The sequence below is a fragment of the Canis lupus genome, chromosome 21 (genome assembly GCF_011100685.1).
Source record: "Canis lupus familiaris isolate Mischka breed German Shepherd chromosome 21, alternate assembly UU_Cfam_GSD_1.0, whole genome shotgun sequence".
In the NCBI taxonomy this organism is placed as follows: Eukaryota; Metazoa; Chordata; class Mammalia; order Carnivora; family Canidae; genus Canis; species Canis lupus.
The window spans coordinates 35,984,944-36,001,069 of record NC_049242.1 but is presented as its reverse complement, the minus strand read 5'-3'; the positions used below and the strand labels follow the sequence as shown (position 1 = coordinate 36,001,069).

The 16,126-nt window shown below is 49.6% G+C and overlaps 1 protein-coding gene across 2 annotated transcripts in view; it reads right to left on the bottom strand.

Annotated features, from left to right (window-relative positions):
* The window catches only part of PARVA (parvin alpha), a 167,392-nt gene extending 151,853 nt beyond the window's left edge, over positions 1-15,539 (bottom strand). Inside the window, exon 1 of one of the 2 annotated variants that reach the window (XM_038569056.1) lies at positions 15,425-15,539. In XM_038569056.1, the coding sequence (XP_038424984.1) occupies positions 15,425-15,524 (100 nt within the window). In that variant the 5' untranslated portion in view covers positions 15,525-15,539. Of the gene's footprint in view, positions 1-14,137; positions 14,302-15,424 lie in introns of those variants that run through there. The other variant, XM_038569054.1, reaches the window with a different exon arrangement.
* Between the last annotated feature and the right edge of the window lie 587 nt (positions 15,540-16,126).

Sequence of the window (16,126 nt, the reverse complement as noted above, 5' to 3'; positions counted from 1 at the left end):
TCTCATGAATAAATAAATAAAAATCTTAAAAAAAAAAAAAAAAGATTGGGATCCCTGGGTGGTGCAGCGGTTTAGTGCCTGCCTTTGGCCCAGGGCGCGATCCTGGAGACCCGGGATCGAATCCCACATTGGGCTCCCGGTGCATGGAGCCTGCTTCTCCCTCTGCCTGTGTCTCTGCCCCTCTCTCTCTCTCTCTCTGTGTGTGACTATCATCAATAAATAAAAATTAATAAAAAAAAAAAAAGATTGATGCCATGGGGTTCTGCTATAAGCACAAAAAACATTTTTATTATGTTAAACGTCTGAGAATCTGGAGCTTATCTGTTACAGCAACTAGTGTTACCTTAACTAGTACACTAGCCTTGACCTTGGGCAAGTTTCCTGGCCTCCCTGTCCTTCACTTTCCCCATCTGTAAAGGATCAAAGCTGCTAATAATACCTATTTCATGGGGTTGTTAAGATGATCAAATATTAATATATCTAAAGCATCTGCTACATTGCCGGGCCCATACAGCACTGTGTAAGTGCTTACCCTGATGCACTTATGGTATCATCATTGTTTTTAGTATTATTATTTGAAATGTAATGATATACCATCAAGAATTTCCACATCCACAATTTGGGCCTAAAATTGTATTCCAATCAATTTCCAATTTAATAATGAAAGCCAGTGGCATAACAGAATTATGACAATCTGCCTAACAGGAAATATTTCAGGAATACAGTCATTCTGCAAGACGAATTACACCTCATACAGGATGCAGCAAGTCTCTGGCACTCCCTGCCAACACTGAAAAAGTGTAGGATGAGACTTTCTTGGCGTGCGTGTACCTTTCTGGGTTAGCAGCCAGAGCTCTCTTCATGCTCAGGACTGAGGAGATGTGCACTGAACTCTATGGACCTTAAAAACTGTCGCACCCAAGAAGATCTACAAATGTTCAAGAAGCACATGAAAAAAATGATCAACATCAGGACCTTTCAGGGAAATGCAAATGAGAACCACAGGGAGCTACACTTCACACCACCAGGCTGGCTACAATCAAAAAAGAAAGATAGTAACAAGTGTCGGTAGGGATATGGAGACACTGGATCCAGCCCTGCACTGCTGGTGGGAGCATTACATGGTGTAGCCCCTTTGGAAAACAGCCTGGCCGTTCTTTAAAACACGAAACATATTCTCTTGGACTCAAGAAAAATGAAAACATATGTCCACACAAAAATTTGTACATGAAAACAACGAGCTACGTTATTTATTACAGCAAAAAAGTGCAATCAAAATGTCCATCAACTGATGAATGGATAAACAAAATGTGGTATTATCCATCTAACAGACTATTTTTCAGTCATGAAAAGAAACGAAGTACTCATATATGCTACTACACAGATGAACCTTGAAAATCCTACCCTCGATGAAAAAAGCCAATTGCAAAAGACCACATATTGACTGTATGATTCCATTTATATGGAATGTCCAAGAATAGGCAAATCTGGAGGTAGGATATAGATCAGTGGCTCCTGGAGGGTGGTAAGAGAATAGGGAGGGAAGATGGGGTAACTGCTAATGGATACAAGGTCCCTTTTTGGGGTGATGAAAATGTTCTAGAATTGTGTCAATGGTCACACAATTTGAATCTACTAAAACACCACAGAATTAAACTGGGTAAATGGGTGAATTGTACCTCAATAAAGCTGCAATATAAAAACAAAAAAAGGAAAATAAAATAAAATAAAATAAATAAAAAAAATAAAAAATAAATAAAAACAAAAAAAGGGTACCATTCCTTCATAAAAATCAAATCACCTCTCCTCCAGACTCGAGCTCCCATCAGAAACCACAGCACATCCCCACCTCATCCGAAGCCTTTGAGAATGACATGCCCTGTGTTAAAATGCAGCTTCACCTCTGTGCACAAGCAACAATGCCATGACAAGCACATGTTAATGAGTCTAAAGCTCAGGAGAGAGGTCATGGCTGGAAATGGAGTTTGGGGGTTACCAACACATCCAAGTAGGGGGTGAAATTGTCATCCATACTCCCATGAACGCTGATAACCCAATGATACCAACCCTCCACACACACCACTGTCCAACCCCGGAGGTACAAGCAGGGTTGGTTCCCTCAAGCAACCCCCCCAGACACCCCACCCCTTTAAGAGCATAAGCTGGACCATGAATCACACTTCCCAGAACCAGTCATACTAAATGGGCTGGGTAGCTGGGAGCCCAAATCACTTAAATTGATGTCATATCATTTGAAAAGCTGACATTCAGGCCTTACAAATTGAACGACAATTGCTATCTATCCAATTCATGGCCCTGGACTCCTGCTTCCCACCTGCTCCAACACCAATTTAAGCAATTCTGAACTTTGATCTCCACAGCAGAATGTCTCAGATTTATTGAAGCGTCAGGTCCCAATTGTGCTAACATCCACCCCTGGCAGGGCCATTACAAGGTGTGAAATCTGGGTGCCCATCACCCGGGCCAAGTTGAGCAGGGCGACAATCACAAGGGAACAAATCAATCCGCCTCTCCATAGTCATCGTGGGAGCCTCGTAATTTACCATAATGACAGGCCGTGGAGGAAAGGCAGGCCAGGGGATCGTTCTGGTCTCCAAGCACTTGGACATGTGTGCTGGAGGGGCTACTGTGAGTCCACCCAGAGAGGCCCTGCAACTGTCAGCAAAAAAGCAGTTGCTACTCCTTGCAAAGGGCTATTTCTGCGCTTCCCTGTGTCCTGGGTTGCTTTAAAATGCAATTGCGTTACCCTCTTTTTGTGTTTTGAAAACAGCATCAAAACTGTTGGTTCCTGCTGCCCCTGCTTCTAGAACCCGGCTGTCACTGTTAACTACTTGTCATCTACAGGCTGGCCCCACCAGGCTGGGAGTCAGGGATAGCCCAGGCTTACAGCAAATAGAAAAAAACCCTCTCCACTGAGAGGAAAGCTTATTTCCAAGCCTGAAGCCTACGACGGGGGGGGGGGTGGGTGGGATGAGCGAGGCAGGACCCAGGCTTCCTGGGTAGGCACTGGCAGGCCCTCACTTTTGGGGCTAGTGAGTCATGTGTCCAAACTGAGGCTATGGCCTACACCTGCCCGGCATCTACTCAGCCAGGGTCCTGACTTGCCTGCTAATAAGTTTCTGCCAGTGTCTGCTCCCAGGCCCCTGAACCGGGGACCCCACCCTGGGCTTGGAAAAGCCTTCTGGATTCAGAACCCAGGCACCCAAGAGAAGCCAAGAAGCTCTGCACCCTGTCACTTCAACGCCTGCCCCAACAAACCTGGAATCCCCAAAACTTGGAGTTTGGGGCCTCAGCCCTCCTCCTGAACCCCTCTCTCATTCTGCCTCTCCACAGGGACTCCCAGCATGCCCTGTGGCCAAAGCCATGTTGGCAAAGACAAAAACCACTTTAGAATCATTGAGCTGGGGATCCCTGGGTGGCTCAGTGGTTTAGCGCCTGCCTTTGGCCCAGGGCATGATTCTGGAGTCTCAGGATCAAGTTCCGCCTCACGCTCCCTGCATGGAGCCTGCTTCTCTCTCTCTCCCATAAATAAATAAAATTAAAAAAAAAAAAAAAAAAAGAAATCTTCATGTTGAGTTGAAAACTCAATGTAATACTGCGATTGGCAGATCAGTGGTTCTACTGACAAATATATCCTGGGAAGAAGAAAGTGCAGAGCTTGCTCCACAGAGCGCCTTGGTGTTTGGAGGAGCCCTGTGACCTGGGTTTGTGTCACGGAGGGAGCAGAAATAGGCCAGTAGCCTCACTTTTTTGTAGTCCCACATCATCATCATCCCCAGGAGACTGGCTGCGTTTTCACGAAGAGCATCATTCATGGCTCCTCGGTGTCAGATGGGGTTTTTCACAGAAGAGGGGAGGGGCCACTGGATTTTAAAAGAGATAAGGGAATGAGTGAAGGGAATAGAGTATGATTCAAAAATGAAATAAATGCCCTGACACACCACTCCCAGGGAGGGAGGCTGCCTCCACAAGCGACTCCCCAGAAATGCTCCCTGGGGTGCTGGGTGTGATCATTACATGCTCCAACTGGCTCAGATCCACTCTTAGCAGATGAAATGAGACACCTGACTGCTGACTCCTAATGCAGGTTGAGGAAACTGAGCCCTGGAGGCATCAGCCCAACCCACTCTTGTCAAAATTGATCTGAAATTCAGAAGGCTCCCGAGTCCTATCCCTTCTCATGTCAGCCTGGGGCAGGGAGGGGTTTCTTCCTCTGGCTTCAAGACCCAGCTTGCAAGCACCAGGTCTCCTAAGGAATCCTCAGCCCCAGCAACTTTAATTTGTCCACCGTTGCCCTTAGCTCACAGTCTTGCCGTGACCCTCCAGTTGTGGTTACCGAGTGTGCGGCAAGTCCAAGAATTCAGAAATTGGGAAGTAGGGAGGAAGGGATTAAGATAAGGAGGGACTCCTCGACCAAACCTTCACTGGGTCTCACATGAAGCGGTGAGAACTCAGCGGGGCAGGAAGTGGCTGTAACTCCCAGGAGAACTTCAAGGACGAAGTTCCCAAGGCACCTTGGGCCCTGTTAGAAGGCACCCAAGGCACCTTGGGCCCTCTTAGAAGAGTGGGTACTTGGGATGATACACCGGGCCACATATGGATGAAAGGATGGCCTCAAGAGAATGTTCTGGAATAATGACCTGCCTGTACTAGAGCTTACTGTGAACATGTTACTGGCCAGCCAGGAGGGAAATCTGCACTCCCCTGATCCATTATCCTCAGCAAACAGAAACCTTCCGTCTAACAATGCTGATTTTACTTTCAGCCTACTGGGAAGACTACCAGACCCAAAAGCAGGGTTCTCTCTCTATCAAAGATAAACTATCAGTATTAATTAAGCAAGACAACTGTCACCCTTTGACCCTATAACTGTACTTATGCGGCTCTAGCCAATGAAAATTATTAATTTTTTTAAAAAGTTTTTTTAGGCAACCTTATTTCTAGGAAAAAAAAAGACTGAAAGAAATGGTTACACAAGCAAGAGGACATTCACTCAATGAATACTACGCACCTATAAAAAGTATGTTTACTAAGATTTGCAACACAAAATATATTCATAAAATGAAAAATAACAGAATTTTGATCTATATAATATACACGGCATACTTACAAATTATTTTAAAAAAAAGAAAAAAGGCATAATGAAGAAAAAGACTAGATAGAAATAAATAAAAATTCTAATAGTGATTGTCTCTGGGAGGTGGAACTTGCATGGCTGTTTTCTATTCCCATGAATCCCAGAAGCATTGGTTGGTTTCACAATGGGAAAAAAAAAAAAAAAAAAAAAAAAAACACTTTAAAAAAAATTAGATGCTAAGCATTTCAGTTCACTTTTCTTTCCCCCAAGAGAGTACACGGTAGTAAAGACTACTTCTGTTTCAACTGATTAAGTTCACCGCTTCTTCCACCCATGGCCTAACTTCTCCCTCAGGCTGGTTTGAAGGGAACAGAAGGACTCCAGCCACAGAGGGGGTTTTTCTAAGGCTTTGGCAGGCTGGTGTGTTCACAGCAAATAGAATTATCACTTAGTAAATGCTAGTGGAACCAGATTTGGGGCAAGTCCTCCAGCGATCAGAACTCCGTGCAAATGCAGGTCCCAGGCCAAAGCAAAGGTAAAGCAGCTACAATTCACAGACTGTGCATCGGGCCAGCCTCTCCTTCGAGTAGGTCCTTTTCCCTGGTGGGTCCGAGTGGGGAGCATTGCAGGGATGGAGCACCTTTGCTACAGGAGTAATGATGGAAGCCCTGCTCTGGCTGGTTTTCAGATTTCCCTGGCACCTAGTGAGGGATGGAAGCTGAGAAGCTCAGGAAAGGACAGGCAGGTCAGAGAGGAGAACCAGCAAGCTTTGGGGAATTACAGGAATTCTGAACCTCTTGCAGAATTTTGATCTAGACCTTTCTGTGGTCTCCCCCAGACTCTGCCCAGAGGCTGTTTCACCTCAGTCCTGCATCATTCAAGCACTGTCACAAAAATGTGCAGTGCCATCTCCACAGAGCAAGCTTTTCGGGATGAAAACAGAGAATACCAGCCTCTACACTCAGACCGGTCTGCCACCCTTGACCGGCAGGCTCCCTGCCTCCACTGCACCATCACTGCCCATAGGTACTAGGACCCAAACTTCTGGTCTCCAGGGCCTGCACGTGCTTAGCATTGAAGAGCAGGGCCAAGTGATAATGTCCTTCCACAAAGGGTAAAGAGATTCCCGGCGGGAGGAGGCAGGTTCATCACACACATGCACACACGTGCACACACAGCCAGAAGTTGAGGCCTGGATGGAGTCAGGGGACCAAAATGGTCATCCAAGGTTAGAGAGGGTTAGAAGGAACCTGGGGACACCCTCAGGAGGAATCAGATGCCCACTGCTGATTCAGGCAGCTAGTTCACCATTTTGCAGGGTATCCGTTTAGAACCTGGTGCCGGGGAGGCACATCAGTGCCAATGTGAGCAGGCCAGACACAGCTCCCGCCCTCCCAGAGACCACGGGGAAAAGAATGGAAGGGATGAGGGGACCTAAGCCAGATGAGGCCTCCTTGTCCCGGGGGCTCCAGGAATCAGACAACACCTTCACCTTCCACTTTGAAGGAGAAGTTCGTCTGATTTCAGGCTGCAGAGCATGCTGAAAACTTAACAGAAGGTTTATACCCCCTTTTAAAGTATTTTATTTTTAAACGTTTTTTTTAATTACTAAAATTGTATAGAGCTTTCCCCAAACGCGTTCTTTTTTCCATGACAGTAAATGGTCAATGGATTTTAGATGCTTACACATGTTTACATGAGGATTTCATCTCTTCTGTAGTAATGGTTAAAACATAATTATGAACAGTGCTTGTTAACCAAATAGAGATATTCCATGAGACAACGACTCCTAATATGGAGGTGTCCTTGGGCCGGGGCCCGCTTATCCTGGCTCCCATCTCCTCCTCCCGACACAGAGGTGCCTTCATTAGTGGAGGAAAGAAAGAGGTCTTTGTGATGATGTCATTCCCAGACCACCCTACACAGACAATAAAACTGAATTTGAGAGAAGCCTGGTGAAATGAGAGCTCAGAAATCAGAGAATACCAGAGCTGCAAGGGCTCTCAGAGGTTATGTAGCCTAATCCGCTGATGTGAGAAATCCTTTTCCAAAGAGGAAAAGGCCTAAGATTACACAACCAGTTAGCAGGGGATTATTTTCACCAAGGTAAATATGGGGAAATTCATTGCATGAAAACTCCGGTATCATTATGCACTAAATATTACGCTGGGCAGGAGGGCTACAGGAAGGGGGCTCTCACCATGGTGTGTGATGTGCACACCCACAGATGGTCACGGTGCAACGTGGCCAGTGCTACAACAGAACCACGGGCAAGGTGGCAGGGGATCACAGAGAAGGAAGTACCTCACTCCCTGGGGGAGCTAAGGAAGGCATCCAGCAGAAGGGGATATCCAAACTGGGTTTTAATGATTGAGTAGGAGTTTGTTGTATAGGGAAAGGGAGAAGGTCTTTCCATTCCAGAAATATGAAACAGCACATATACAGGTTAAAACACATGAAAGAACATGATGCATTTGGGGAATACAGTGTTTTGGTGTGGCTAAAATGGAGGATTTTTGAAAGGGAAACAGAGGCAAGACCAGAAGGGGAGCAACCGAGAAGGTCTTAAGTACCATGCTTAAGAAGTTTGCCCCGAGAGGGCATTATCTTTGTGTTTAAAAAACCAAACAAACAAAAAAACAAACAAAAAATGGTATATTGGCAAAAGCATGAAGGGTGAATTGAACAAAAAAAGGACCAGAGACAGGGAGACTAGCGGGATGGATATTGTAACATTTCAGGTGAAAAATAAAAATGGTAAAATTAGAAAAGAAATGAAAGAATCTCGAAGATGACAAAGAGCAGTTCTGGGGCCTGAGCTGAGGTGGGGACGGAAGGCAAAATCCACAGGCCTCCTGAAGAGTGGGCTGCACATGGGACGGAATACGGCAGGGGTGGGCAAACCACCACCCATGGGCTATGCCAGCCTGCCATCTACTTCTGTTCAGCCCCCTGCTAAGAATGGTTTTCACATTTTTTTATTTTATTTTTTTTTATTTATTTTAAACGTTCTGGAATTTTTTTAAAGATTTTATTTATTCATGAGAGACACAGAGACAGAGAGAGAGGCAGAGACAGAGGCAAAAGGAGAAGCAGGCTCCATCAGGGAGCCTGATGTGGGACTCGATCCCAGGACTCCAGGAACATGCCCTGAGCTGAAGGCAGGAGCTAAACCACTGAGCCACCCGGGCACACCTGGACGTCCCTGTTTTCACATTTTTAAATGACTGGGAAAGAACAAGAATATTTTGTGACATATGAAAATTACATGACATTCAAATTCCCAGGCCCACGACTCAAATTTTACTGGAACACAGCCACACAGGTTCAATCACTTACTGTCCATGATCTTAAGGGCAGAATTGAGGACAGGCACGGGGGCTAGAAAAGTCTCGAATGTTTACTATTTGCCCTTTAAGAAGAGGTTGCCAGGATAGAGGAAGACCATGGCCTTAGACAACTGATGGGATGGTGGAAGAAGAGGAGATTGGGGCAAGCGCCCAGGTAGCAATGCCCTCGAGGGCATGTGGAACTGGAGGAGCTAGTGATACACCTGGGAGATGGTGGACAGATGTGTCTGGACTATAGGTGAAAGGTCTGGATTTGAGATGTGGATTTGAGGGACACCTGGGTGGCTCAGCAGTTGAGAGTCTGCCTTCGGCTCAGGTCACTGTCCCCACTGCCCCCCGACCTCATCTCCCTGCTTCCACCTCTGTCCCCTCAGTCACTTGGCACCACACCAGAGTGATCCTGCTGGAACAGAAGTGCAGTCATGTTATTCCTCTACGCAAACCCCTGAAACCTGTTCATCTCATTCTGAATAAAGGCCCCAGTCATACAATGGTGTTCAGCGCCCTGCGCAACCCGCCCCTACCCTCAGTCTAATCCCTGAGACCTCACTACCTTCCACAACTGTATCCACTCTCTCCTCCAATCACAGTGACCTCCTTCCTGGCCCTTGACATATCAGCAGGTCCACTCCTGCCTCAGGACCTTTGCATGTGCCATTCCCTCTGTCTGCAGTGCTCTTCTCCAAGATATACTTATGGCTCTCTCCCTACCTCCCTCAGGTCCTTATCAGAAATATCCTTCTCAGGAGAGGCTTTTCTAGCCATTCCATTTTACATTGCCAACCATCTCTCAACCCTCACCACTCTGTTCCCTTTCCCTGCTTTATTTTGCTCTCAAGCACCTATCACTTCTCTAATACAACACACATAACCTACCAATTTATCTTGTTTAAATTAGACTAGTCTTTTCAGAGTTCAGTAAATGGTTACTGAAAGAATGAGGATAGTGGGTCAGGAAGTGACTAGAAGATAAGCAAGGGAAAGCTGTTACGGCAACTCTTTCAAGACCGGAGGTTGAGTAGCTTAAGAAAAAAACCAGTATCAGGAGATCTTCTTCAAATGGGAAAGACTTGGGTAGCCCGGGTGGCTCAGGGGTTTAGCGCTGCCTTCAGCCCAAGGCGTGATCCTGGAGACCCAGGATCGAGTCCCACATTACGCTCTGTGCATGAAGCCTGTTCTCCCTCTGCCTGTGTCTCTGTCTCTCTGTGTCTCTCGTGAATAAATAAATAAAATCTTTAAAAAAAATGGGAAAGACTTGAGCATATTTATAGAATGTTAGGGGGTAGAGCAGCATGAAAGAGACCAAGGGCATCTGGCCATGCCAGGTCTGGGAGGGACCAGAAATGGAGGGCCTGACAAACAAGGGGACAAGGGACCTCTTTGGAAGGGACTAGAGCAGGCCAGGAGCATGCAGGAGCATGAAAGAAAGTGTAGCTCTGGGCAAAGAAAGGGAAATTGAACAAGTTCATACCTGGTACTCAGTTTTCTATCTCAAGGTGTAGGGGGGAGCTTGAGTAGTGAGGGTTTGAGGCAGCACTCTGGAAAATGATTCGGGAAGAAGAGGATTGCTCAGCAGTGCTGGGGGCTCCCCCCCACTCCTGGAACCAGACATATGTTGCAGAGTTTGGGGATTTTTCCCCAGTTACACTGGAAGGCCAATGAGGACCAAAGTGGTAAGTCCAAGTATTATTATAAAATTCTTAAAGCCCTTTTTGGACACTTCAAGCACTGGACAAATAGAACTCTAAGGGATAATAAATGGATAAGTGATAGGAATAATCATTCCTGCTCACTCAGTTGAGGGCAACTCCAGCTGGCAAATACAATTCAAGATGATGTCCCTGGGGGACGCCTGGATGGCTCAGTGGTTGAGCACCTGCCTTCGGCTCAGGGCGTGATCCTGGAGTCCCGGGATTGGGTCCCATATCTGGCTCCCTCCATGGAGCCTGCTTCTCCCTCTGCCTGTGTCTCTCCCTCTCTCTCTTTCTCTGTCTCGTGAATAAATAAATAAAATCTTTTAAAAAAAAAAATAGATGGTGTCCCTGAAAAGAGCAAGTCTTGAGGATAGATCTGGAGAAAGAAAGATGAAAGGTGGCCCTTTGGCAAAGGACTCTGAAAATACTATTCTAAGAACCTACACAAGAGGGCTTTGTATAGCATGAAGGAGGGCTGGAACTGCCAAAGAGAAGATCCAGAGAAGAACAAAAGCCACTTCAATGACAAATCATGAAAATGGGACTATATATTCTAAAATGCTGAAGTATGGGGTGCCCAGGTGGCTCAGTCGGTTAAGCGTCTGACTCCAGATTTGGGCTCAGGTCATGATCTCAGCGCTGTGGAATTGAGCCCACCTGTGGCTCCACAGTCAGTGGGAGTCTGCTCGAGGGTCTCTCCCTCTGCACCCCCCTGCCTGCTCATGCACACGCACGCATGCACTCTCTCTCAAATGGATAATTTTTTTTAAATGCAGAAATATGACATTTTGGAAACAGGAGTATCTGACGTGCAAGGAAAGATCTCTAATTTCCAAAGGGACCAAAGCAGGGTTACCAGGGCTTCACACAGTCATGAGCTACCAGGCTGTCTGCAGAACCTGTAAAATGTTCTGCAGTCCGAAACAAAAAGACTATTTCAAATTTTAAAGACTATGTCAAATTGAGCTATCAATTTTAAGAGCTACCATTCATTATTCATATCATGCTATGCATATTACATACTTTATTCCCATTTTATAGATGAAGAAACAGACTTCGAGAGATAAGGACGCTGTCCTAAGTCACAGCAATAAATAAGGGGCTGGACGGGAAACAAACCCAAAGGTGTCTGGTCCCAAAGACCACACTTTTAACCTCCATTTTCTCTAAGGTTACTTCTTCTTATTGAAAACACAGGAGTGATGACTACTTTTGACATAGTCTTATGAGACTTTATAGTCATTCTATGATGTACGTAGTAGGTATTTGTAGGAAGACCTATTTTTATATGAAATTATTGACTAACTATTCTAACATGTATTACATGTTTCCAATCTTTGTGTCCTACCGTGGGACACAACAGTTGTCAAGTGAGTGAATGGCAGTCTGTGGAGCCAGGAAAATTCAGTGCTCAAGCACTGGGATAATATGTGGATAGGCTAACATCAGTGACCTTGAAGAATCACGTTCTAGAACATGGGGGGCGGGGGGGGGGGGATAGAAGAAAGCAGTTTCTGCAAAGCACAGAGCTGTGAGTTTACACAAGATCCAGAGTAAGATCTAGCCTTACTGTTACTGAAGTGATGGTTACTGTTACTGAAGCAGGGCCTGGGAAAGGTCAAGCACTGATCACCGAGATCCAGCACACGCTCACCAAGAGCAGGTCATTTCAGACCAACCCAGCTGCCTTCTTTGGGCTCGCAGAACTACCACCTGCAGCGGCAAGCAGCCGGGGCTGGGGGGTGGTGGGCTTCTTCAGAAGCAGCCAACTCACCATTTATATCTCCTGGATTAGTTAATAGGCTGAATAACAGAATCAGGACTTAACAGTTAAGTATAGCAAAGATAAACATTAGCACCTGGTTTTAAATCCCCAATTGCGCAAATCTGAGATAGGGAAGGGGATGGTTCAGGAGCAACACAAAAATGCTTTTGAGTAAATTGGTAGCCAACTCAACGAGAGAGAACAGTGTGATACAGCTGACAAAATAAGGAAAAGCAGCCTTGGCTGCATTACTAGAACCTGGTGTCTGTGCTAGAACAAAGGAGGGGACAGCCCTGTTCTAAGCTGGGTGGGCAGGACTAGAGCACAGCAAACTATGTGGGCTTCTGGGCAGCTCACTGTGAAAGGGCCTGCTGGTTATTTGCACACCCCCCCACCCCACTCCCCATTATGATCTCTGCTCTGCTCCTTGCCCTGAGGGAGCTGACCCCTACACACTGCAGTGTCCAGATACCTTGCCCGGTGACTTTCCACTGGGCCCAGCCAATCAGAAGCACCTGCAAGGGATTCAAGGGGAAGAAGAGAGAAGACGCAGAGTATCTCCTGTGCCAATGGCTCCCTGCTCCATCTGCACATTACTGACAGTCGCTGCGTCCCTCTACAGCTACACTTCCTGCCAGGCAGGCCCCCTTCCATAGTTCCAGCTCTCTGTGGGTTCTGGTGGGCTCCTCTGTCCCTACACCCCAGGTCTAGGAGTGGTAACAGCTTGCACATGTCTGTTGCTAGGTTCCTTATTATCCTTTCTGGCTTCCCCTACCCCTGCCCTCACCTCTGAAAATAGTCCCTTCTCTATAGTATTTTCAAAATCCCAACTGAGTAGACCTTCTGTTTCCTGCAGGGCTCCCAAATGCAAAGGAAGGGATAGGAAGCCAGCAGGCCATAAAATCATGCCTATGAGGACCGACCACCTCCTGGAACAGAAGATGCTTGTACTGGTGAAGGGAAGACTTTGGGAAACAGGCTAAACCACTCGGGGAAACGTGAAAGGCCACCATCGGTCTCATTCTCCTGGCCCCACAAACTGTGCAATTTTACAACAAACTTTTCTAAAGAGTCGCAGAGGTGGGCTGAGCACACGCGGTAGGTCACGGAGCTTCAGAAATTCTGAGTTGTTTATGCTTAGCTGGAGAGCCCACAGGAGGAACACAGTAGGCAAAAGGAGGGCAAAAGGGGCCTTTCTAAGCCACGACTTCATGATTTGCTCCCAATTGTACGCTTCGCAGGCAGCGGTTTACCAAGATAGCCAAATCAGGAAAAACATTTCGAGGGATGCGTTCTGCTGCTTCTCCCTCCAACACAGAAAATAGACGTGTAGCTCTTTGTATGAAGCCCGACAATTTCTCAGCACGGAAGTCCTCGTTGATGCTCTAGGATAACTCAGGAACGGGGAACTTGCTTTACATCCCGGCCACCCCAGCCTTCAAAAACGGCTATTCCCAAACCACCAAAGCAGTCTAGGAAAAATTCTATCTACGCATCTATGGCTAGAGCTTCTCCTGAACCGTCACTTCGGTTTTCAAACCAAACACCGGGATGTGACATCTGCCAATGAGACAAAATATCTTACATGCACATTGGAGGGGGGGGGGGGGGTCGCTTCATTTCACCCTGGTTGGTGGGGGAAAGACGATGCTTTTTTTTTCTTTTTTTTTTTTTTTACAAGAGCCCTCAGCTCCTGAGTGCACAGAAGGGTCCCACCGCGATGCTGCTGCATGGGATGATGCCCCTAACCCAGCTCTTCCCCTGGGGTGCAGGGGTGCCCCTACCGGAGGCCCGAGCGCTTCGGGGAGCCGCTCATTCATTCGGCGCACGTCCCTACTGCACCCCGGGGCGGGGGGGCGAGAGCCAGAGGCCACCTCCGCTTCTGGGGCTCTCGGGGCGCCCCACGCGAGCCGCCCTCACCCCGAGGCCTGCGACGGCAACGAGCGACGGTGCGGGGCCCCGGAGAGTTTCGCAGGGGCCTGGGGAGCGCCCGGGGCGGGGGTGGGGGTGGGGGGCGCCTCCGCCTGGGGGCCGCGGCCGCCCCCTCCCGCCCCCTCCCGCCCCCTCGCGCCCCCGACCCCGCGGGCCCCCCCAGCCCGAGCGGGAAGGCGGCGGCTGCGACCCGCGGGGCGCTCCCGGCCCCGGCCCCGGACCCCGACCCAGGCCGCGCCCCCGCCCCCGCCGCGCGCCCCGCGCCCCCGCCCCCGCCCCCAGCCCCGGCCGCGCTCACCCTCCTTGGCCTTCTTCCTCCGCGCCAGCGTCCCTCCGAGCTTCCCCAAGAAGGAGTCATCTTTCTTCCGGGACGGGGGCGACTTGGGGGTGGGGGACTTGGGGGCCGAGGGCGACTTCTGCGGGGACGTGGCCATGGCGGCGCGGGCCGGGACGCGGAGCGGGCGCTGGGCGGGCGCGGCGGGGCCGGGGCTGCGGCTTCCCGAACGGAAGCGGAATTATCCCAGGCATCCAGGCGGCCCGCGCTCCCGGTCCCGGCCCTCGCTCCCTCCCTCGCGCCGCCTCCGCCCTGCCCTGCGAGGGGCTGCGCGCCGGCCCTCGGCCCTCGCCCCTCGGCCCTCGCCCCTGGGGCCTGCGCCCGCGCCCCGGGGCGCCCGGAGCGGGGAGGGCACCCAGACGGGCCGCCGCAGGGCCTGAGGCCTGGTGTGCGTGTGTGTGTGTGTGTGTGTGTGTGTGTGTGTGTGCGCGCAACGGGGAGGGCACCCCAGACCTGCCCCTTGCAGGGCCTGAGGCCTGGTGTGCCTGTGCGTGTGTGTGTGTGTGTGTGTGTGCAACGGGGAGGGCACCCCAGACCTGCTCCTTGCAGGGCCTGAGGCCTGGTGTGCATGTGCGTGTGTGTGTGCAACGGGGAGGGCACCCCAGACCTGCTCCTTGCAGGGCCTGAGGCCTGGTGTGCATGTGCGTGTGTGTGTGTGCAACGGGGAGGGCACCCCAGACCTGCCCCTTGCAGGGCCTGAGGCCTGGTGTGCGTGTGCATGTGTGTGTGTAACAGGGAGGGCACCCCAGACCTGCCCCTTGCAGGGCCTGAGGCCTGGTGTACGTGTGCGTGTGTGTGTGTGTGTGCAACGGGGAGGGCACCCCAGACCTGCCCCTTGCAGGGCCTGAGGCCTGGTGTGCATGTGCGTGTGTGTGTGTGTGTGTGTGTGTGCAACGGGGAGGGCACCCCAGACCTGCCCCTTGCAGGGCCTGAGGCCTGGTGTGCGTGTGCGTGTGTGTGTGTGTGTGTGCAACGGGGAGGGCACCCCAGACCTGCCCCTTGCAGGGCTTGAGGCATGTGTGTGTGTGTGTGTGTGTGTGTGTGAGTGAAGCAGTGGGGGAGGGGACCCCCTCCAGCCCAGGAGCGCTGGAGCCTGGAGGCCACATTTTCCGCGGGCTCTGCACCCAACACAGATCCTGGCACAAATCGGGGTTCAGTGACCGCCGAACCGAAGCCCCTGCTGCTACTCCATCTCCCAGTGCCTTCACCCAGCTATTGGGTGACACCCTCACTCCTCCCCTGCATTTCTACCTGTACAGTTATCAGGCTGTGTCTCGTGTCCACGAAAGCGAGTGAACCGAAATGTGTTTCGGCACATCCATGTTCCTGCGGGCAACCTCTTCACCGCCATCCCGGAGGGAGAGGTTTGAAGGTCGTGACATCAGGGCTGAGGCTTCTTATTCTTACGAAACACCCGTTTGTAGAATCTCAATGGCGTGTACAAAGGAGGATCACACAAATGTTGGTGGAAACATGAATGGGAAGGTACGACCATGGGCTCCTGCGAAACAGCCCCGCACCCCAAATTTATCCTGCCTAAATGAAAGCAACAGAATAGCAACCAGACTCATTTGGGCTAACAGAGGAGTGCTACAAGCCCCAGGTTTCAAGGACTCTTGCTGAAAATGATTAAAAGGCACATTTATTGGGTTTGCTCCCTCCCCCCCAATTTTGGGCTCTCCTGACTGTGTCTCTCCCCCTCACTGCAGCCCCTTGGCAACTGTGTTTCCTCCAAGTAACTACAGCCTGTGGACCCTGTGTGACCACCTGACCCAAAGGGAGCTAATGTTTGACTGGAGAGCAGCCAATCAGATAAGCTCAGTCAAGAATCTGAGCAAAGCAAGAGACTGTTGTCAGAGTCAGGCACTTGGTGGTGATCCTGGAGATCCACTACTGGAGTGTTCATTTTCAGCTGCGTGCAAGGAGATGAGCAGAGAAGCAAACCAAGGGAGC